This window comes from Neopelma chrysocephalum, unplaced genomic scaffold, assembly GCF_003984885.1.
Source record: "Neopelma chrysocephalum unplaced genomic scaffold, ASM398488v2 Primary Assembly neopelma1_61b, whole genome shotgun sequence".
Classification (NCBI taxonomy): Eukaryota; Metazoa; Chordata; class Aves; order Passeriformes; family Pipridae; genus Neopelma; species Neopelma chrysocephalum.
Window position 1 is genome coordinate 1,547,243 of NW_020897717.1, and position 21,248 is coordinate 1,568,490.

Sequence of the window (21,248 nt, forward strand, 5' to 3'; positions counted from 1 at the left end):
TTTTAAAAATGGAGCCATTCAGCTCTAGCTCTTCAAGGTAAAAATTTAGTGTTTTCACTTTTAGAGAAAGAATACAGGATTGGTAAGCAAAGACAGAAGCTTCCCAGTAGCATTTGTTTCACTGGACAAATTCTCCACTTGTGGCTCTGAGGCTTTTAGTTGCCAAGCATCTTCTGAGTGGTGCTGAGCAAACTGCAGGGATAGATCCCAAGCACAATAGATGTTGGTGTATTTATCAGTGTGACAATCACAGAAGGCACAAATGGGCAAGAAATCATATACAGATATACCAGTTTTATTTTCTGGACACTTTAATAGCCATGACATTTTAATTGACCTGTAGTGGTATTTTTATTGCACACATTTGTTTAAATTTAAAAGTAGCTAAAACTGCTATGTGGCACAGGAAGCAAATTAACACACGCAGAATTGTAGCAGAGTTAATGTAAAGAATTGTTTCTCAGTGTATGTTATTATAAAGAAATTTTTAAATTGCCTTTGCATCTATTGCAGCTAGTGAGAAAATTAGAACTCCACTTCCAGCAATGCCTGTTATCTCATCGGTTTTGAGGGGTTCAAATAAAATTAATTTCAAAGGCTCCATGAAGCTGGCTCCCAGTCACACGTACCAATTAAGTTCTTCTGTTACTCAGATTCCAGCTCAGGTATGCTGACTGCACACAGTCTGTACACCTGTTTTCTACAATATCTAAAATACGATTGAGCTGTAGGTCATAGAGCTGCTGGTGGCAATAATATGCTTGTTACACGCATTAAACTGAAATGGAAAGAAAAATGAAATCCTGGGACCTTCTCGGACTTGCAAGGGAATGTGGAATTGCCACAGCCAAGCTGCTACACTTTCCTCTCTAGTCTGTGGGCACATGTGGCTGTGTGGTTGTAGCATGGATCGCTCCCACATACTGCATGGTTTGCTCTTTTTTCTTTCCCCTTAGACTGTCCCACTTCAAGGCTGGGAGGGTTTCATCTCCACCACCATCACCCAAGCTGAAGTTTCCTAGGTCTGTTAAGAAATCTTATGGAAAATTGTGCATATGTATGTTTTGATGAGAGATGAAACTTGGAGAGGAAGAGAAACTTGTTTTGTGAAGGAACCTAGGTTTTCTGTAGTGCTGTTTTCTAGTTTGTGTTTCACAGCCTGTGTAGCTCAGAAACTTGCTCACTTTACTGGTGACTGTTGCTTTTGAGTAATGCTGAGCAATATGGCAGGAGGCTAACAAAGTTATTTCATAGAAATGTTAAGAATGCTGTCATTGCAGCAACAATTGAGCACTGCCCTAACACCTGGGCCATTGTGCATCACAGTTGGTGATGGTCGCTGGCTGTGGCCAGAGCAGAACCAAAAAGGACTAGATGTACAAATCCCTCCATGTAAGGTTCACTTCAAACCAGCAATCCCAAACTGTAGCTGTCAGGCATCACTTTTCTTGTCATTGTTCTCCAATATTGCACAAGGAGACAGGAATTTAAAAAGCTAAAATGAGACTCATGGGGGAAATTAAGGATTATATTGCCTGCAACATGCTGCTTACTTGGCAGAGGGCTCAGGTCAACAAAAAGTTAGGAACTATTGCTCCCATCTTTGATTTTACTTGTTTATAATTTTTAAAACTCCCTTTGGGCCAGAAACACTGTGCATATGCACTGAAGGAACTGGAGTTTGCTGCCTCAGTTGCTTTCTCCGGGCTGAAATTAGGTCCTTTATGAAAATAAGGACAAATAAAAGTAGTGCAGAAAGAGGAGGCTAGGAACCACACAAGAAAGATCTGACTCAAACAGACTCCCCTTCCCCTGCTTCTTCTTTCAGCCATATGACAAATTTGACCTTGGTTTTAATGGAATAAATCTTCACAATTAATGGATGATAATTTATAGCAAATTGTGGAGGAGAGCTAGCCATTAGTGGGCAAGAAAGGCCAGTGAGTAGTATCCAGTTGGATTATGATAACTGCAATCGTACAAAGCATTCAGTGTTTCTGAGAAGCAATTGCCTCTGTTTCCATGTCAGCATGATGTGCTTTCCTAGTATCTAGTCCTTAATATTGTTTTCCATCTGCATTGCTGTGACAGAATGAAAAGCAGGAGATTTTAGTAATGTACTGAAACTTTTCCTTCTTGTCTCCTTTTTGTCATCTTCCTAGTTGCTGGACCAGAAACTATAATATGAATTACTGGTTGATCATCAGACTGCCCATTCTCATTGCCATTGGAGTGAGTATGAAGCGTGTGCTGTGAGCTGGCGGATTTCCATGAGAACAGGACGTGACATAGTACAAAGATGCACACATGGCCCTTGTGCATGTCCAAAGGCTAATAACCTTTGAGGCTATTGGCATTTTCATTCAGAAATGTGATTTTATGAAACCAAATTGGTTTCTATCACTGGAATTCCAGACTAGCCTTTTGTTTGTTTAATTTGACCACATGCTGTCATGTTGTAGTGGCAGGAAATGATAACAAAACAGCACGCTGCAGCAGTCCAGTTAATTCCCCAGTGAACAGAAAGCTATGGCAGGTAGTGCAGGGAGGGTGGAGACAATATTTCACGTACTGGACTGCAAAAGAGCCACAAAATGTGTGGTGTTGTGTAGAAATGCCATGTTCTGCAGCCACGATACTGTGTCAGTATCAGATCTCAAGACAAGGCAAATGGGCCAACCCACATTTTCATAGTGTCTCACTCCCCAGAGAATAGGTAGGCTTCCCTGCTTTGTTTAATGAAGCGCCTGTGTTTTCAAAGACAACTTGTGCATTCACAATATGCATTTAGAGCACAACTCCTTAGCAAGGAGTTGAGTTACGTACCAAATTCTGCAGCTGCAGAGTAGCAGGATGCAGAGACCTGCGCATGCATACACAAACCAGCTTTCTTGAGTACTTACGCACATGTGTTTATTGATGATGATGATGATATAAATCCTTCTTTCGTTCCTCCAGGTAAATTTCCTCATCTTTATCAGAGTTATATGCATCATCATCTCCAAACTACAGGCTAATTTGATGTGCAAAACTGACATAAAATGCAGGTATGTCTTATGGTGGTCTGGCACTTTCCGTGCCCATCAAAATAGAAGTAGACAAGAAGGTATACAACATGACTGGATTGACAAAGGTGGTTAAAAATCACAGCCCTTGAGTAATGCACAGGTGTGGTGTCACACATTGGTATAGCTGCTTAGTCGGTCCCCAGAAATGCCTCAGTAAAGCCAGGGCAGGTATTATACCTGTGTTATAGATAAACAAAGGCTTGATGTCTGTCACTTTACAGTCTTCCATTAGACTGGATGAATATTAATTAAGCAGATATTTTTAAAATACATGCAGCACATGCAAGTATTAGATGTTAAAGTCGTTGAAAGCGTCCAGAGAAGGGCAACAAAACTGGTGCAAGGGTTGGTAGGAATGTCCTGAGAACTTTTGACTTCTCTAGTTTGGAGGAAAGGGCTCTGAGGAGTGATGTCATTGCTCTCTGCGGCTCCCTGAGGAGGGAAAGTGGAGAGGGTGGAGCTGAGCTCTTCTCCCTGGTATCCAGTGATAGGATGTATAGGAATGGTTTGAAGCTGCACCAGGGGAGGTATAAACCGGACATTAGGAAGCATTTCTTTACAGCAAGGGTGGTCAAACACTGGAACAGGCTTCTTAGAGAGGTGGTCGATATACAAGACTGTCACTGTTTAAGGGGCATTTGGACAGTGCCCTTAATAACATGCTTTACATTTTGAACAGCCCTGAAGTAGTTAGGCAGTTGGACTACTTGGTCACTGTAGGTTTCTCCCAAAGGAAATATCCTATCCTATTCAATTTTGAAAAAAAAATAAAAAAAGAGTGATAGAAATAAAAGGGTTCACTTTGAGAAAGGTAAGACGGGTCATTTTGAGTTTTGCTCCTTGTTCTTCATGCCAGTTGTTATTGGGGCAAACTTTCAATCTTGAATGGATGAGATGTTTCAAGAGAAATGTCAGGGTTATCACAGAAATGTTTTTGTTTTTCAAGCTTCACCCTATCTGTGTCTCTATTCTTCCTGTTATTTAATCACCTTGCTAAGATTCATGGTTGCATCCTTCATTTCTGCATCTTGAAGAATACTTTTGTATTACAGTCTGAAAAACAATATGGGAATAACAAGTTAGCTATTGAATTTTCCAGTGTGGAGCTACATGCTGTGGCAGCTGGACTGCTACTGGAGCTGGACTTAGCGACTTTGAAATTGGGTATTTCAATGCTGCAGCCTTCTAAGCTAGACAAAGCATGTATTTTGGTACATTCTTATCACAGTGTAGAGTTGCTTTGTATGTTACCTACCTGCTTTACCTCACATGAAAGTTTAGAAATCCTAATGCATCTTTAGAGCTCAAAGCAGAGAAAAAGACTTGTTTTAATGAGCTTTGTTTTCAAGCCTCCTTTTTTTCTTTTTTTTTTATTTGAATATATGTGAGCTTTATTTGCCAGGATAAAATTTGTGGTGATGTAAGGGAGGGATTTTCCGGTCCTTATGGCTTGAACCCATTTAAAAGTCTGACTGTGAATTTACCCTGTCAAGGGAGAAAGCCTTTGCCCTTGTGACTTGTGCAAGTGGCAGGAAGGTTTGATGCAGGTGAGCCATCATCTCAGAGGTGCGTGTTCATACATTTCTTCATTTTACATGTTCAAAAATCTGCTGTGTGAACAGAAGGGTTTTATCAGGAAAGAATTTACCCAGCAACAGAGCCTTCTTCTTCACTGATGAAGACTATAGATTTGGTGGCCTGTCTGGAGGTCGGTGGTTGTAAGTAGAAGTTTTGGAGAAGTCTTTTACTGAAAAGAGTTCAGTTCATTGGTATACCTCTGATGATAACAAGACCAGTAATCAGAGATTCCTGTGTCAGACTTCTTTTCCCTCTTCCACTCAAAGTCACTGGAAGAGATGTTGGGCAGAGGAAAGACAGAACTGCTATGCTGGAATGGGTTATTTTAAGCAAGGACTAGTCTAGGTGCCCTAGAAGGTCACTAGTTTAGATATGTGTAGAAAGGAGAAAAGTGTTTTGCTTTCAGGCCAGTCTGTCTCTCACCTCTCTCCTGTTGCCCACTTGCCCACAGCAAGCTCACTGTTCAGTATGGCAGCAAACCTGTTTTCTCTACAGAAGGACTGGAGTTGCAGAGAAACTTCTCCCCTTGCTCAGGGGGATTTTGCTTACCCAGGAATCCTTTTCATAGAACTTTGCATGGCTTCCAGTTTAAGGCAGAACTCTCCAGGTATCCCATCTAGGGCAATTAGCTTTGATTAAATAAGCAAGGAGATTGCTGTACACCTACACAACTCCTTATTTTTACCCAGGGCCAATTCAGCTTCAGGGTGCCACTTCTCTATCTCAGGCAGGTGGTGGTGGAGCACAGCCTGCATCACAAGGCTTGCTGGTAAGCTGCTTGTTTAAACAGGCTGCCTATCCCCCAAAGCAGTGGTGTGCCTGGGTCTACTAAGAGCTACATTTCTGCTTATCTATATGTGTAAACCTGTTTAATTTCAATAGCTGCTTTGATTCATCCTCCTTTGGTCCTTGTGTATCAGGGATATTGGCAGGCCAGTGGGTGGGCTGGCAGGAACCTTGCACTTGCTTTGTGATAACCTCATGCAGCAGTACAGGATGCACACTTACTGGGGAGAACTTACAGAAGACGCAGGGAGGCTGGAGGAAAATAGGTTGAATGTGGTTCAGCAGTGTGCCCTTGTGGCAGTGTAGGCTGACTGCACACTGGGCTGCACAACCAAGGGCAGAGCCAGAAGGTCAAGGGAAGTGACTGATCCCCTCCATTCAGCACTTATGAGACTGCTTCTGGTGTCCACCTTGAGGCTTCCCAGTATAAGAAAAACAATGTGTCCCTTGCCTCCAGCCTCATGGGTCTTGCATCAATTTTGCACCAAACCAGTTCAGGGGCTGGACCGGGTGACACAGGAGGAGGTGCTGCCAAATGGGTTTATTCAGTCCACAGAACAGAAGAGTAAGTAACGATTTAAGTGCAGTCTTCAGCTAGTGTTGGTTATACAGAAAATAGAGCTGGACTATTTTCAGAGGGTCACAGTGAAAGGACAAGGGCAGAGGTCACAAGTTATAGCAAGAGAAATTCCAATTGCAGCTCAGGTGAAAATAAATTCACAATCAGAGTGGTCTGACACTGGAAGAGAGATCCAAAGGGGATGTGGAGGACCTTGGAGATATTCAGAACTTTGCTGAAACTTTGCTGAGTAACCTGCTGTGAACTGGAGTTCAACAAGAGATGTACAGAGGTTCCTTCCAACCTGAATGATTACATGATTCAGAATAGCAGCCAGTAGCCTGCAGGCACACAAGATCTGCTTAGTAGTGACAGCCCTGCTAGATGAGTGATTTCGTATCTACTGAATTGTTGTGAGATCTTGATATGTTCTATGGCCCAGGAAGCTCCCATGTGATGCTAAGGCATCTTTCATTATCCTGTTGGGTGTTGTCTATCAAAAGAGAGTTAAGGATCATTCTTGTGAATTTTTTCCTGTGGTTGTATCTCGTGAGCAGTGCTCTCTCACACGTGAAAAATGTTTTATTCCAGGTTGGTTTCCTTTGCTAGCTGTGTCTTTGAACTTGCTGTTTAAATCATGGAGCCATCACTCACTTTAACGCAGCTTAATTGCTTTGACAAAGTGTTCCGCAGTTACAGATAGTTACAATGAAGATTTAACACACCACAGGGTGGAATAGCAAGTACGCCTCCCTTTGCCAAGATACTTTTAAAATATTCGAATTACTGACAGATTATTTCTTTCAGGCCATCAACAAAGTAGGGTTTGGTCATCTTTCCCAAATTACAGGTGGAGAAAAAGATATGCAGGAAGACATCACAGGTACAAGAAAGCACATGGCCTCCTTCTGAGTTTGGAAGATTTTCCAGGTTAAATTCAGCTGGATACAGAGAGTAGCTCTCACCAAGAAATGGTCTGCAGTGAAGGGGTAGGGGGAGTTAAATAATATGGAAACTTACTAAGGTTATTTTGAGGATTTCTTTTTTTCCTGCTGCCTCTGGAGGAGGACCTTGCGTCACAAAGTGGTACAGTGACTTACCAAAGTTGACAGTGTGTCAGAAGCAGAATGCAGAAACTGACTCTCAGTGATCATTTGGATCAACAATGGTCTATTCAGTGGCACTGTGTTTTTTTCTTTCTTTGTGGTCTTAGGCTGGCCAAGTCTACATTGACTCTGATCCCACTGCTGGGGACCCATGAGGTCATCTTTGCCTTTATTACGGATGAACATGCCAGAGGGATGCTGCGCTTTGTGAAGCTTTTTACTGAACTCTCCTTTGCTTCATTCCAGGTAGCACTCACAGTGTGCACATGTGCATAAGATACTTTTTAGCTGCTATTTGGGGACCTGCTTTCTCTCTCATTCATTGCATGTTCCCTGTTCCTTATATTTGTTAGTTTAGCACTGGATGTTACAGGATTATGACAGTGAAAGGGAAAGTATAAGGACTAGTTTTTAATAGCCAACTTAGATGTTAGTGTCACATACTCTTATTTTCAGTGTCTTAAATTTAATGCAGTAAAGTGATATTCCTGTCCATAGATTAATATTTACTTCCTATGGTTCACCTCAAGGCAATAACAAAAGTGTCTGTGATTTCCTGTAATTGTATCATGGCATTGCTGAAAGCAAATTTTGTGCTTTCTCCAGTGTTTTTGATACTCCTTGGAAAATCTGTGCTGTGAGAGGTCTACAGCTGTAACTGCATGTGAAGAGGATGTAGGCTTCTTGTGACTTTTATTTAACTGTTGCCTTAGGTAAAGGCTATTTTGAAAGAGTCTCCTTATTCCTTTAGTTTCCCTGCACACTCACTAATCCCCTGTTTATCAAGCACAGAGATGTATTTAAGACAACTGTGAATTGCTCACTTATAAAGTATTTATGACTTGAAACTAGGTAAGGAAAAAGAAGGGGAAAGGAATCATTTAACAACAATAACAGGTTGAAGAAAACAGTAACTCATTTTTCCTAAGATCATGTGCTTTGAGATATAGTTTGGTCAAACCTCTCCTCTACCATGAGAGCTGACAGGGGCCAAAGATTGTCTCCACCCTTCAGTCTTATCATGGACATGCCAGTGTGGAGCCTGTAGACTGCAGTTTTGTTTGACAAAGGAAGGAAACTGCTCTGCTGACTGTTCTTCTGGTTTTTGTTGGTTTCAGGGGCTGATGGTTGCAATTCTTTACTGTTTCATCAATAATGAGGTAAGAGAGACACCATTTGTTCCCATTTGCCTTATCAGCATACACTGTAGGAAAAGGAAATTGAAAATGGTCTTGAACTGCTAAATTGTCCTTTTTCAGAAATTTCACCTTTTTTTACAGATCCTTCCCTGCACAGCTGCACAGGATAACTCAAGAGACAAATGTTGTTGGAAGGAATTCAGGCAGTGTAATTTAGGGTCACTGTTTGTAGATGTAGAATCTCACAAATTGTCTTGCTCACAATTGTACAGTTTGTACTGCTGGAATCTTTTTTTAAGAATTATAGCTGTTCTTCTTAATCTGTCTGATAGTGCTTCTTATTTGCTTGTTTTGGTGAATGTGGGAGTGGAGCCCTTTTTATTCTGTGAACTCAACTCAACTGACTGTTGAAGCTGGAGAATCCTCATGGCTATTGCTGTATAGTTTGGTTTCATTTGGTTTCCCTGTGGCTCAGCTCTTGAAGACATAATCACTCTCTCATTAAGAAACTGAACTTCACAAAGTGGTGAGCTCTCCCACAGGCCCAGAAGAAATGTATCTTTGGCTTTGAGTAATTGATTGCAAATACCATCTCCTGTGGATTCTGCTGAATCCCAGCCTTGTTGGGTGAAAGGGTATAATTCTATTTCCACATTGCAGGAATTCCTCATGTTACCTTCTAAGTGATTATTATCATTCATTCATTCAGCAGCCAGATTTTCAAGGGAAGCAAACACTACCCATTTGGCAGTACATTATTAAATTAAATGCGCATTAATGTGTTTTACACTCGCACTAAATCTACTTTTAACCATGACATGGTAATTCAAGATCACCTATTGAGAGACAGGCCTCATCAAGGAATTTGAATTGGTGGAAAAATGTGCTACTTGTGCCATAATGGCCAGGCTGGAGTCAACAGAAAAGCAGCATCCTGAACTAAGCCTTGCAGGAGAATGTTTACTTTTGTAGCTTGTGGGTAAGATTTTGTTTAAGTGAATCTGTTAATTGTACTGCTTGTGAAACTTAAAGATAGGTAGCAGCAGGCTTTACTCAAGTATTAATTAGAGAATATTTGTTTCAAATTCCTTGTACAGCTTTACAGGTGTACTTTAATCGTGAAATGCAGCACTGTCTCCTGGTGCATTCTGTATTTCTTTTGATTCACTTTGGCATTTGCTCATACGTCCCCTCTGCTGCTGCAGCCAGGCCTCTCCTGAGTAATGTCCAGTAATTTCCTTCACATGATATGAGAGCAAAGTTACATCATAACCCAGACTCTATTACAAACCTGAAACAGGTAGGCTTGTTTCATTTTAGGGGCTTACTGTGTAATAGCCTATCTATGTTTCTAAGAGATCCTTCAAATCTCTTGTTACTATAATTCTCTTGCCTTTGTAATATAGTTCATAAAATCTAACCACAGTGTGCTCAGCTTCACTGACAGACAATCTAGGATGAATTATTCTGCTTGTTCCAGCTCTTGCTAAAAGAAGGGAGTAGGATTTTGTCAAGCCCAGTCATCAGCATCCATAAAATAAATCCATGTAAAGAGTTTGATTAAATAAAGTCTCTTCTATTTCTTTTCTATATGAGAAATTTTTTCCTAAACTAAATGAGAAACTGTTTGTCTTCTGACACACTATATGTGTCCAAAGAATATCCTTGTTTGCAATGTGGTCTATATTTCATTTTTGTCTGTAACTCATTGACTCCTTTTCTTTTTCCTTAACCATACAGAATGAAAGAGCTTTGCAAGTCCTAGTGCCCAGATCAAGAGTAGAAATTTAGCTAGAAGTGCTGTTGTTATAATTTTCTAGTATCTACTTCTGGAAAAACACTAGAATATGTTCATATTGAAGTCTTATTTCACTTGAAAGATTCTGGATTTTCTCTGAACTTGTTCTGAAGCCAACAGCAGGGTCTCATGAGATTGCTTGTCACCACCAATGTTCTTTGCAAAATGAGCTAGGGTTAATATGACCAGTTTTTCTGCAGTTAGTACTGCTTTCTATAAGAAATATTTTAAACCATGGAGATGCTGCCTTTTTCCATCAGTTAGTTTAAGATGGTTCAGGCTTAATTCTCTGTAGTCTTGGTTCTCCTTTTTGCTTCTTTCCTGTTACTATGGAAGTACACTTACTCTCGTCTACTTTAAAGAATCTGTCCTGATGCCAGGACTCTTGAATTCTTTAAATACTGCCCAATCCTCCCTTTTTCTTGTAATTTCTTTTCATTCTCCATATGGACAACTCATTAAACTTTTCCATCAGCTCCATTCCATCCCATTTCAGACCTACTCTCCTTTCACTGTGATTTGTTGAGATTTTTTTTTGCCAGAATTTAACTATTTTGTAATCAGATTCCACATTCATTGCCACACTCTCAACATCCTTCCCCATTAGCTGCATTAAGCTCAATCAACTGGTCTCTATGAGAAGTCTTCTCCACTTTAACTCTCCATCACCATCTTTTTCAAATTTTCCTACCTCTTCCCTTTCAAAATATGCTACACAAACATTTTTCTTCTTGCCCTTTCTCATGTGTCATGGTTTAAGCGGGGCAACTAAGCCCACGCAGCCACTTGCTAACTCCCCCTTGGTGGGATGGGGAAGAGAATTGAAAGAGTAAAAGTGAGAAAACTCGTGGGTTGAGATAAAGACAGTTTAACAGGTAAAGCAAAAGTGCATGCAAGTAAAGCAAAACATGGAATTCATTGACTACTTCCCATTGTCAGGCAGATGTCCTCCCAGCTTCTTGTGCATGCCCAGCCTACTCGATCTCAGGGTGGGATGAGAAGCAGAAAATGCCTTGGCACTGTGTAAGCATTTCTCAACAATAAAAAAAGCATCTCTATATTATCAACACTGTTTTCAGCACAAATCCAAAACACAGCCCCATACTAGCTACTATGAAGAAAATTAACTCTACCCAGACAAAATCAGCATATCACGGGACGTTTGTTCTTGGTTTCCTTTTTTCCTGTAGAGCTTATTTCTGGGGAATCTTATTGACACATGGAAGTTACTAGGATAATTATTTTGCTGAAAGATCTGTAGGTCTACTTCTGTGCTAGAGAACTGCCTCTTTGCAAAATAAATCTTAAGCTGTTCCCTTGGTTATACATTCACAGCCATCTAGGCAAAACCTCAATTCAGCACAGACAGCAGAGCTGCTCCCTATCCTTTTCCTAACCTTTGGAGGGAAAATTTATATTCTGTCATGCAGATCCATTCCTAAGATAGATCCTTTCCTACAGTCTTTTGTTCCAGTCTTCCATTCACTTTATCTCAATCTTGCAGGCTATTTGTATCATAGCTGTAGCCTGTTATGTCCTCCCTTTGACTGACCTGAAGGTACCTATTTCTATTGCTCATTGACTTGTTCTGTCAGTCAGTACATTCATGCTTTTGTTCAGGGTTTGCCTGTAAATCTCTACAACACCTTTTTCCCAGTGCTGCCTGTTGTTTTCCATGCCCACAAAAGGTGCCAAGGGGTGGTAATATGCCCAGTTTTTCTGCAGACAGTATGGTTCCTGCATTTCTGTCTTTATCTGGCCATTCTCCCTCATTCTTCAATGCCAAGCTATCCCAGACACACTGTCTTTCTCTGGTGTCTTTGTGCACCTTTTAACACAACAACTCCCCATTACCATGATACAACACAAGCTTCCGTCTTAGCATCTTTTCTTCTGACCCATTTGGTTGTGATACTGGAGGGACAGATTCTGTTGTCAGAAACACAGAGATGCGGCTGGTTCCCATCAGGACAATATTCAATACAAGGGCTGTAGCCCAGAGCTGATAAGCACTGCTAGAGGTACCCAACAAGGGAAGACAATTAGTTATATAAGGCTTTGCTTCTTTTTTTAGGGCTGCCTCCCAGATTCAGTATTTCACAGGGAACAAGCAGAGGAGACAGACATACAGCAGCTGGTTCCCTAGGAAGTTTCCTTCAGAGTATGAAGGTTTCAGCAGCCCAGGAATGAGTCTATGCTGAAACTAGTCAATGCTGAAACTGCCATCAACCTGTTTAGTCTCTTGGTGGTCAGTACCAGATCCTAAAAGGAAACAAAAAGCATCTCTCCAGAGAAGGCTCACTTGAGTGACCCACCTACAGTGAACTTATTTCCAGGCTGAAGTGCACACCATAATGAATTGATTACTGTAGTTGCATTCCTGCCTTCCTATCTAGAGTACTGAGTGTTCAATTTTCTGTCCTCTGCCTTACGTGTTAAAAGCTAATGGAGGTTCTTACTTTAGTCAAGTGGCAAGAACTTTGCCCATGGAACTGGGAGATCTGTCTGGTCTTGTGTAGCAGTGAAAAGACCCTGGATAAACTTCCAAATGAGTACAGAGGTTACACAGTTCAACCCAGAACCTGCGACTAGATCAGTATATTTTGTAGCTTTAAAAAAAAGCTAGTATCTGGAAAAGGATACTGGAATTGCTATTTAAACAGGGGGAGCAAGTACAGTCTTCAACCTGCTTAATTGTTGTTTTGAATTCTGAATAAATCTTCATTTTTGTATGGAATAAAAAAACTTACATAAATATTCAAAGAACAAAAATAATCCAGGACATAATAATGTTTAAATCAAACCAGAAGTTAGAACAGAACTCTTAAGAATACCTGTGGTGACAGTATTGAGCACGAAGCCAATCTTTTCAGACATTTCATGGCTGATAAGCAAAATCAACTTAATTGTTAGTATTGGTAGGGCACAGAGTACAATCAGTATTGCAGGTGAATACAATTTAGAGTAAAATAATGAAGCTAAGATTTTCTGGTGCATAAAAGAGCTTTATTTCTACAAGTAAACAGGAATGTCATTATTTCAAATGTGAAATACCCTACAATGGACTAATGAGATAATTGGATAATTTGAAGCAATAATATTGCAGATTTTAAAGCATTTTCAGCTTTTCTCAGCAGCGTGGTGTCTTTTTTTTCTCTTTTTTCCCTTGCTTTTTTCTAATGCAAATGGAGTCATTTAAAGAGCTGGTTAGTTCTACATTAATTCCTTTTGTTTTCTTCTTTGCTTCTGTTAGGTTCAGATGGAGTTTCGGAAAAGCTGGGAGCGCTGGAGGTTAGAACATTTGTATGTCCAGAGAGACAGCAGTATGAAACCTCTGAAATGTCCAGCCAACAGCATCAGTAGCGGAGGCACGGTAGGCAGTAGTGTCTATGCTGCCACTTGTCAGGCCACATTCAGCTGAGATTTCTGCAGGTGAATCAGACTGAGAACAATGAACTGTATGATATACCTGAAAACCCTTAAATACCCAAGCAAGTGGCTTAAGTATGCCATCTCCAGCAAGAAACTTAAGCATATGCTGCTCATTGCCTGCAGGCTGTTGGACAAAGGTTTCTAGCGAAAGCAATCTGCTAATGTAATCAACACATCAGAGGAAAAATTGATCACGTCTAAAGTAAGTTAAAAGAGTTTCCTCCTATTTGCACACAAGGCCTCCAGGTGTCCAAAACTTAAGCATAGCATTGATCCAGTCTGAAACCACAGGGTCAATGGCTTATTACTGTTGAGTGGGCGAGCTGAGTGATTGACTGATTAAATTACAAGGATACAGAATATGATTATTGCCAAAAAATACATTTAGACTTTTATGGGGACAGGGTAAGGTCACCATTTATAGAAAAAAAATAATTTAGTGGGACACAACTCATGTTTTAGGGAAGAACCAGTTTTGTAGTAGGAGTTTCCCAAAGTTAAAGTTGAAAATACGCTAACCTTTTTTCTGTGTAGGTGAAGGACAGGAACCTGAAGGTTTATCAATTTACAGCAAGTAGTTTGGTGAACACTTGAACACTTCTGAATGCTCTTTTTAAGCTTCACTTGCAAAAGAAAAAAAAAAAAGAACCAAACTCAGTATCTGTTAGGGGCCTCATCTGCTAGAATTACAGAATTAGGTACACATTATCTCTGTTGACTTGGATGGAAGCGTCCCCTAAATGCACAGCCCTTCCATTATAATTGGTACTCTGCTTCTCTGGAGGGCACACAGGGATGGGATAATGACTTCTGCTTCAAGAGGATGTTTTCTGTCTAAGCTTTACTCTGCTTCATGTGGGTGCAAGCACACAGAAGTCAGCTAGTGGCCACTGCTGGTCTTAGCACATCTTATAGCATTGAAAAGATTCACTAGTTGGCATTGTGGGCTCACTTTTGTTTCTCCTTCAGCCTTGGTCCATTTCTTCAGATACGAGGTACCTGCACTTGGGGACAGGAAGGCAGCCCTTGCACAGGGCACAGGTTCAGAACCAAGGAGAGCTCCCGCCAGGGTGGGCTGCCATCCTTCTCCAGAATCTGCTTGCTTCCCATGAGTGAGATTCCAAACAAAAAATCCCAAAACCCACTATCCTGAACTCCACGAGCTTTCGTGAGTTTAAAACAGTGAGGGCTCGTGCAGTGACTGCATTTGCACTGCATAGTGTTCCCCTCCCAGATGTTTACAAGAGTTGCTGGGGAAAGAGGTACCTTTACAAGCAGGACGTAATCCATTGCATCACTCAATAACAAGTTTTACATATCTTTACTCAGCTGTTACTCGGGCTCCCTTTACAACAAAGAGGCCAAATGCCAAAGACTAGTCCTGAGAATCTCCCTGTTCAGAGACTTTTTAGTAAGTAACTTCCATGGCATAGCAGTTAAGAAATACTTAGCAGAAATAACACACCACCACCACTACTACCCTCCAATTTTCAAGTCTCTTTGCACTTGCACTCACAGCCCCCATTACCAAGAAAATGGACTGGATATTCTGGGATGTAATTCAGCATCTTTCCTGCCTGAAGCTAGATTGCTTTGCATGGTATTACTTAATCATTGTATTAGAATCCGAATTGCCAACAGCATGGATTAGTTTTGCAATCACCAGGTTAGAATTGAATTAAGAGAGGATGTGTTACCTTCTTCTGCTATAATACCTGTAATTGAGCTCCAGGGAGAAAGTCAGACATGTTTGTAGAAATCCACCACAGTTCTCAGGCTGGCTTATATATGTTTAGCATGCTGGCTTCTATGTGGGCCATTCCCAGGCCTTCCTTCCCTAACATCAATTGCAGAGCTAACTTTGGAATGAAGCATCTCAGGTTCTTCTGTAAATTTAATAACTAGCTTCTGTGTTGTGTGACCGTCAATACAATACTTGACTACCACATGCAGATGTTAACTGCTGTCCTAAAATATAATTAATTAGCTTCCTATATGTAGAGAGTATGCTTGATGTTTCTATCTACCATGTACTCTGATGTGCTTTGAATATGAAAAAAACAATAGTCACTGGCAGGTGAAAAGGCAGCATGATGACAGATGAAATTTGCAGCTGTAGAATAATGCACTCTGGAGGGAATAATTTCACTCATTAATATTCAAGAGTGGATACTAGTTTTCCAGGGCCCTGCTTAGTTGTGCGCAAACCTGGGAAAAAAAGTTTCTGCTGCTTGCGCAGCTGTTAGCAAGATGATAATTTTGCTATGACAACAGGAAGTTACAGAAGTGTTTTAACTCACTACTGTGCTGGGAAAAAATGTGTATGTAACAAATGAAAGAGGAAAGTCATAGGAATAGAGAGCATTTCCATGTGTGGTAACAAACCTGTACTTAGTTGCTGTCACAAGGTTCTTTCAGCAGCTTGACATGCTTTTGAGTTAGTAGGCTCTTCTTGTCCCTCCTAGTCATTTGAGAAGTGAGGGCTTTGGGCCCACAAGAATAGCTCCAGCACCAAATGTCAAACTTACCTTGGTAACTTTTGCCTTGTTAGAATACAAGAGAAAAATAAGGTAACAAAGTGAGGTCTTAGCCAAGCAGAGGGTTGTGGAGGAATTTTTTTCCCTCTCTGATTAAGCTCTCACTTCTTCAAACTTTTTTAAATCCCCTCTAAGAATAACTCAGTGAAAGTTATTACCACCAAAGCAGAATTACAGTATTCATGTATTTAGAGACAGTGCAAGGCCTCAATGCCAATTTCTCCATCATTCTTTATCCACTTCAGTAAAACCTTTTACAAGCCTTTGTTATTCATGTCGTATCTATTTCAAAATGTGTAATGTACATTTATTTGGGTAGCATGAAATAGGCAAACCAACACAAAGCACTGGAACAGATGAACTGTGTCAGTTTTTATTTCTTGTGCCTTCCAGCTTCATGCTCACTTATTGTGGTAACTTGTTTCATGAAGCATTAAATACAAGAGTCTATAAATCCATCTGGACATAATGCAACTAGAATTTATAGCAAGTGAAAACTTTATTTCCAGCATTGCTGCTATGAAGTTTTATAATTTCCCGAATCTTACCTTATATTTAATATTTATTTGCATGTATTTCCTTGTTTTAAAAAACACCCACAGAATCGAACTGTACAGGATGTCAGATTATCAATTCCCCATAAACACTGTGCTGATGTTTATTTTTATTATTGTGAATAAAGTTTCAACTCACAAAATTCCATTGTTTACAGGTGTTTTGAGTATCATCTGACTACTTCTTGACCTTTAATTAGAATAGTTTTTAAGAATGGAAAGGTTCACAGTTCATGGTTCTTCTGAGGAAACAAATATTTATATTTGCTACTCTGTATCTATACAAAGACGCCTTTGAACCTGCAGAGCCTATGTTAATCAAAACCAAAATGCAGCATCACTAGTGGGGTTCTGCAGGGCTCCATCTTAGGCCCTGTTCTCTTCAGCCTCTTCATAAATGACTTGGACGCAGGACTGGAAGGGACATTAAGCAATTTTGCAGATGTCACAAAACTGGAGGAGCTGTTGACTCACTTGAAGGCAAGGAGGCCCTGCAGAGAGGCCTTGACAAATTAGAGGACTGGGCAATCACCAACCATATGAAGTTTAACAAGGGAAGTACCAGATTCTGCACCTGGGATGGGGCAACCTCCGATGTACAGACAGACTGGGGAATGAGATGCTGGAAAGCAGTGCCATGGAAAGGAACCTGGGGGTCCTGGTTCATGGCAAGTTGAATATGAGTCAGCAGTGCCCTGGCAGCCAGGAGGGCCAAACATGTCCTGGGGGGCATCAGGCAAAGCATTGCCAGCCAGTCAAGGGAGGGGATTGTCCCACTCTGCTCTGCACTGGGGCAGCCTCACCTTGAATATTGTGTGCGGTTTTGGGCACCACAATATAAGAAAGATATTAAGCTATTAGCGTCCAAAGGAAGGCAGTGAAGATGGTGAAGGGCCTTGAGGGGAAGCCGCATGAGGAGTGGCTGAGGTCACTTGGTCTGTTCAGCCTGGAGAAGAGACTGAGGGGAGACCATCGCAATCTACAACTTCCTCATGAGGAGAAGAGGAGGGGCAGGCACTGATCTCTTCTGTGGTGACCAGTGACAAGACCTAAGGGAATGGCCTGAAGTTGTGTCAGGGGAGGTTTAGGTTGGATAGAAGAAAGAGGTTTTTCACCCAGAGGGTGGTTAGGCAGTGGAACAGGCTCCCCAAGGAAGTGGTCACAGCATCAAGCGTGACAAGAGTTCAAGTGTTTGGATGATACTTTCAGAGACATGGTGTGACTCTTGGGGATGGTCCTGTGCAGGGCCAGGAGTTGGACTTGATGATCCTTGTGGGTCCCTTCCAACTCAGCATACTCTGTGCTTCTGTGATTTGTACAGTCAAGAGGAATGTGTAATAATAGTGAGAACTCTGAGGGGATTTTTACCAGAGGATGGTTGATTATGAGCAAATCACAAAATTCTGTGGTTGGCTTTAAATAACGGCATTTGGAAATTACACAAAAGCCTAAGAAGCTGTGAGTGCTGTGGAGAGCTACTGAGAGATGTTTAACTACTGAGTGATGCTTAGCAGAGTTAACATATTATGTATGCTTTAATCTATTAATCTCTTTCCAGTCCAGTTACATTCAAAACACCACTTCCTTTTGTTTCCACAACCAATGATAAAACTTGTGGTAAGTCAAGCCTGAACAGTGTTTAACTGTTAAATTAGACAAGGCATAACAAAGCAGGATTTGAAGGACCAATTTGTGAGTTTTCTTCTCAACTTTGTCCTTAGAGGCACAAGTCCTAGCAGCTGCTCTTCACTATGACTTAATGATTTCATTGAATCACAGAATCGTTAAGGTTGGAAAAGACCTTTAAGATCAAGTCTGTCTACCTAGCACCACCACAACAATCATCACTAAAACATGTTCTCAAGTGCCACATCCACCTGTTCTCTGAACACTTCCACGGATGGTGACTCTACCACTTTGCTAGGCAGATCTGGTTTAATGCAATGATCTGTATATTAAAAATAGTGGTGGATCATACAAGTACACCTGCCAGGCATAAGTCTTTTTTTTTGCTTATGTTACAAATTATGAGAACCAATATGAAGCAAACAGGGACTTCGCATAATAATCAGATGTTTGTGTTAGATCAAAGACACGAGTGCAGACTGAAACAGCAGTCTTAGATACATGGATAGCACTTCTTCATGTCTTTTCTTCAGAAAGAGGCTTCCAGCCAGTATGGGAAGAGCAGCAGTTGGACCATTCTAGTGAAGGTGTAGTCAAAGCCGCGGCAAAACTCCTATGGAGCTGAAATGCACCAGCTGACACGCTGGCAGCCGCAGCTGTGACAAGGCCGTGCCTCTCGGGGCCGCCCGACAGCGGCCGCAACAGCTGCCCGGCCCCCAGGAAACCAGACCAGAGCGCGGGCTTTGCTACGGCTTTATTCGGGACCGGACGGCGCCGGGGGACTCGGGGCCAGCAGTAAGGCTCAAGAAGGCGTTTTGCATAGAAACAACCCCCGTCTCCTCCCCCGTCGGCCCTTCCTCGGGTCCTTGGTGCGGCGGCGGCGGGGCCGGCCCAGCACAGCAGCTGTCCCTGCCGGGCCGCCGCTACCTGCCCGCGGCGGGCCGGTAGTGCAGCTCCCGCTCCAGCTGCTCGGCCGTCAGCGTGCCGGCGATGGCGGCGCACCCGGGGTTGAACACGGAGTAGGCGCTGAGCTCGCCGGGCCGCCGCTCGGCGGGGCCGCGGGTGCCGGCGTACATCCAGTAGAGCAAGGAGAGGACGAAGTAGGGCAGCCCCAGCTCCAGCTCCGCGAACAGCGCCAGCAGCACGGCCCAGAGAAGCACCTTCAGCAGCAGCGGGCGCGCCCACACCGGAGCCGCCGGCGCCGGGGCGGGACGGACCTGCGGAGGCGGCAGCGAGACGCGGCGTCAGGCACCGACCGGCCGCCGCACCCCCGACCCGCCCGCTTCGGCGCTCACCTGAGCGGCGCCGCCGCCCGGGCCCACTGCGGCCCGCGGTCCCTCGGCGGGCTCCGGAGCCGCGGACACTCCCGGCAGGTCCACGGGGCGCGGAGCGGCCGCAGCGCTACCGCGGGCGGCGCGAAACTCAGCCAGGCGCCGCTCCACGGCCGCCGACATCGCCGAGCCGCGCCTGCGCCAGGGCCGTGACGGCTCCGTGAGGAGGCGGGGCCGGTGGAAACAAAAAACGGGGAAGGAGTTGGGTCCCTACTGTGGGGAGGCAGAAGCGGCCGGCTGCTGCTCGCGTCGCTGCCCTGTATGGCTAGCAGAGCCGGCCGACCGGCTCTGGTGAAAAGCTGCAGTTCACTAGAGGTCTCCTCTTGTGTTTTGTTTTCACAGAATCAGAATCTGTCAGGTTGGAAGAGACCTCGAGTCCAACCCATGACCGAACACCACCATGTCAATTAAACCATGGCACTAAGTGCCATCCATGTCCAGTCAATCCTTAAGCACCTCCAGGGACAGTGACTCCACCACCTTCCTGGGCAGTCCATTCCAGTATCTAATCACCCTTTTTTGTGAACGAATTCCTTCTAATGTCCAATCTGAACCTCCTCTGGCACAGCTTTGGGGCTATGTCCTCTTGTCCTTTCACTAATTGCCTGGGAGAAGAGGCCAACTCCCACCTGGCTACAACCTCCTTTCAGGGAGTTGTAGACAGTGACAAAGTCTCCCCTGACCTCCTCTTCTTTAGGCTAAACAACCTTAGTGACCAGTGTTGGCACCAAAATGAAGAGGAGGAGGAGATAATAAAGTGTGGGGAGACCAAATGCTGGCGAAGGTGAATGAAGTGTTCACAGCCAGGCTGACCAGCAACATTTGCATCGGGCATTTGAGCCGAGGTTTTAGAAGAGTGTTGAGCAGCCCAGGCAGGGGCAGCGTGGAGGAGGAGGAGGAGGAGGAGGAGGGCACTGTCGTGGCCATGGCCACTCACCATGTGAGGAGCCACGGCTCGCCGTGTGCCACCCGCTGCTGGCCATGGAGAAGAGCGTATGGTGAGCTCCCTCCAACACAGGCCCACAGACCTTACCAGCATCCATCTCGCCCTCTCTTTAAATAAAAAACTAAGATTGGGAAAACCAGCTCTATCACATCACATTTCAGCTATCAGCACTGCCAAGAAATGAAAATTTATTTACAGGATCTGTCTCTTAGCCTCAGGAGTAAAATATTCATCACTCTCCAGCAGTAATAGTCAGCAATGAGACATCATTTCATCCTGCAGTGCTGTTTCCAGTTACTTATAGCCTTCTCAGAAGTGACCTTTGGGGCTGAATGTCTCATGCATGTGTCAGCTCAGAAGTGATTATGAAAAGTCTAATAAAAATCAATTTGGGTGTTCTTAAGTTATCTTAATGTGGAAAAAATTGTGTTTTTTCCCAGCTAAACCATTTTTCAAATGCCTATTTTATGCTCGGTTACAAAATTATTTTCTTTTAACCTTCCAACTTTACAAAAAGTGCTGCAATGAATGACATTTTTCTCTTTATTTGTGGAAATTTGATTTTGAAATAACAGTCAAAAGTGTTTTAAGATAGCCTGCACAGGGCATCGTTTTAATTTGATATTTTTTTCTTCCTCTTGTTCTACTGTTCATTGAAATAGCTCCTTGTTCTGTATATATCATTAGTCACACTAGTAGTTATACCTGAGCTTAATACCTCCTTTGCGAGCTGCACCCGGTGATTCCCATGCTGTTAAATTTAATTCAAAATTTTCTGGTTTTACTAT

General features: G+C 42.7%; 2 protein-coding genes across 3 annotated transcripts in view; one reads left to right on the forward strand and one right to left on the reverse strand.

Annotated features, from left to right (window-relative positions):
- Positions 1-14,111, forward strand: part of GLP1R (glucagon like peptide 1 receptor) — an 88,730-nt gene extending 74,619 nt beyond the window's left edge. The window contains exons 9-13 of one of the 2 annotated variants that reach the window (XM_027681877.1): positions 2,163-2,232; positions 2,959-3,047; positions 7,205-7,343; positions 8,216-8,257; positions 13,288-14,111. In XM_027681877.1, the coding sequence (XP_027537678.1) occupies positions 2,163-2,232; positions 2,959-3,047; positions 7,205-7,343; positions 8,216-8,257; positions 13,288-13,455 (508 nt within the window). In that variant the 3' untranslated portion in view covers positions 13,456-14,111. Of the gene's footprint in view, positions 1-2,162; positions 2,233-2,958; positions 3,048-7,204; positions 7,344-8,215; positions 8,258-8,377; positions 8,779-13,287 lie in introns of those variants that run through there. The other variant, XM_027681875.1, reaches the window with a different exon arrangement.
- A 4,148-nt stretch (positions 14,112-18,259) lies between these two features.
- SAYSD1 (SAYSVFN motif domain containing 1) lies at positions 18,260-19,639 on the reverse strand. The gene is made up of 2 exons (XM_027681987.1): positions 19,479-19,639; positions 18,260-19,400 (listed from the first exon to the last, which is right to left on the reverse strand). Exons 1-2 carry the CDS (start codon positions 19,635-19,637, stop codon positions 19,107-19,109), a joined length of 453 nt encoding a protein of 150 aa, XP_027537788.1. The 5' UTR covers positions 19,638-19,639; the 3' UTR covers positions 18,260-19,106.
- Positions 19,640-21,248: the final 1,609 nt, after the last annotated feature.

Excerpts from the sequence above, each read along its gene's own strand:
- SAYSD1 (XM_027681987.1), bottom strand. The coding sequence starts at position 19,637 with ATGTCGGCGGCCGTGGAGCGGCGCCTGGCTGAGTTTCGCGCCGCCCGC. Across the intron at positions 19,401-19,478 it reads CGGGCGGCGGCGCCGCTCAG|GTCCGTCCCGCCCCGGCGCC; the intron begins GTGAGCGCCGAA and ends CCGCCTCCGCAG.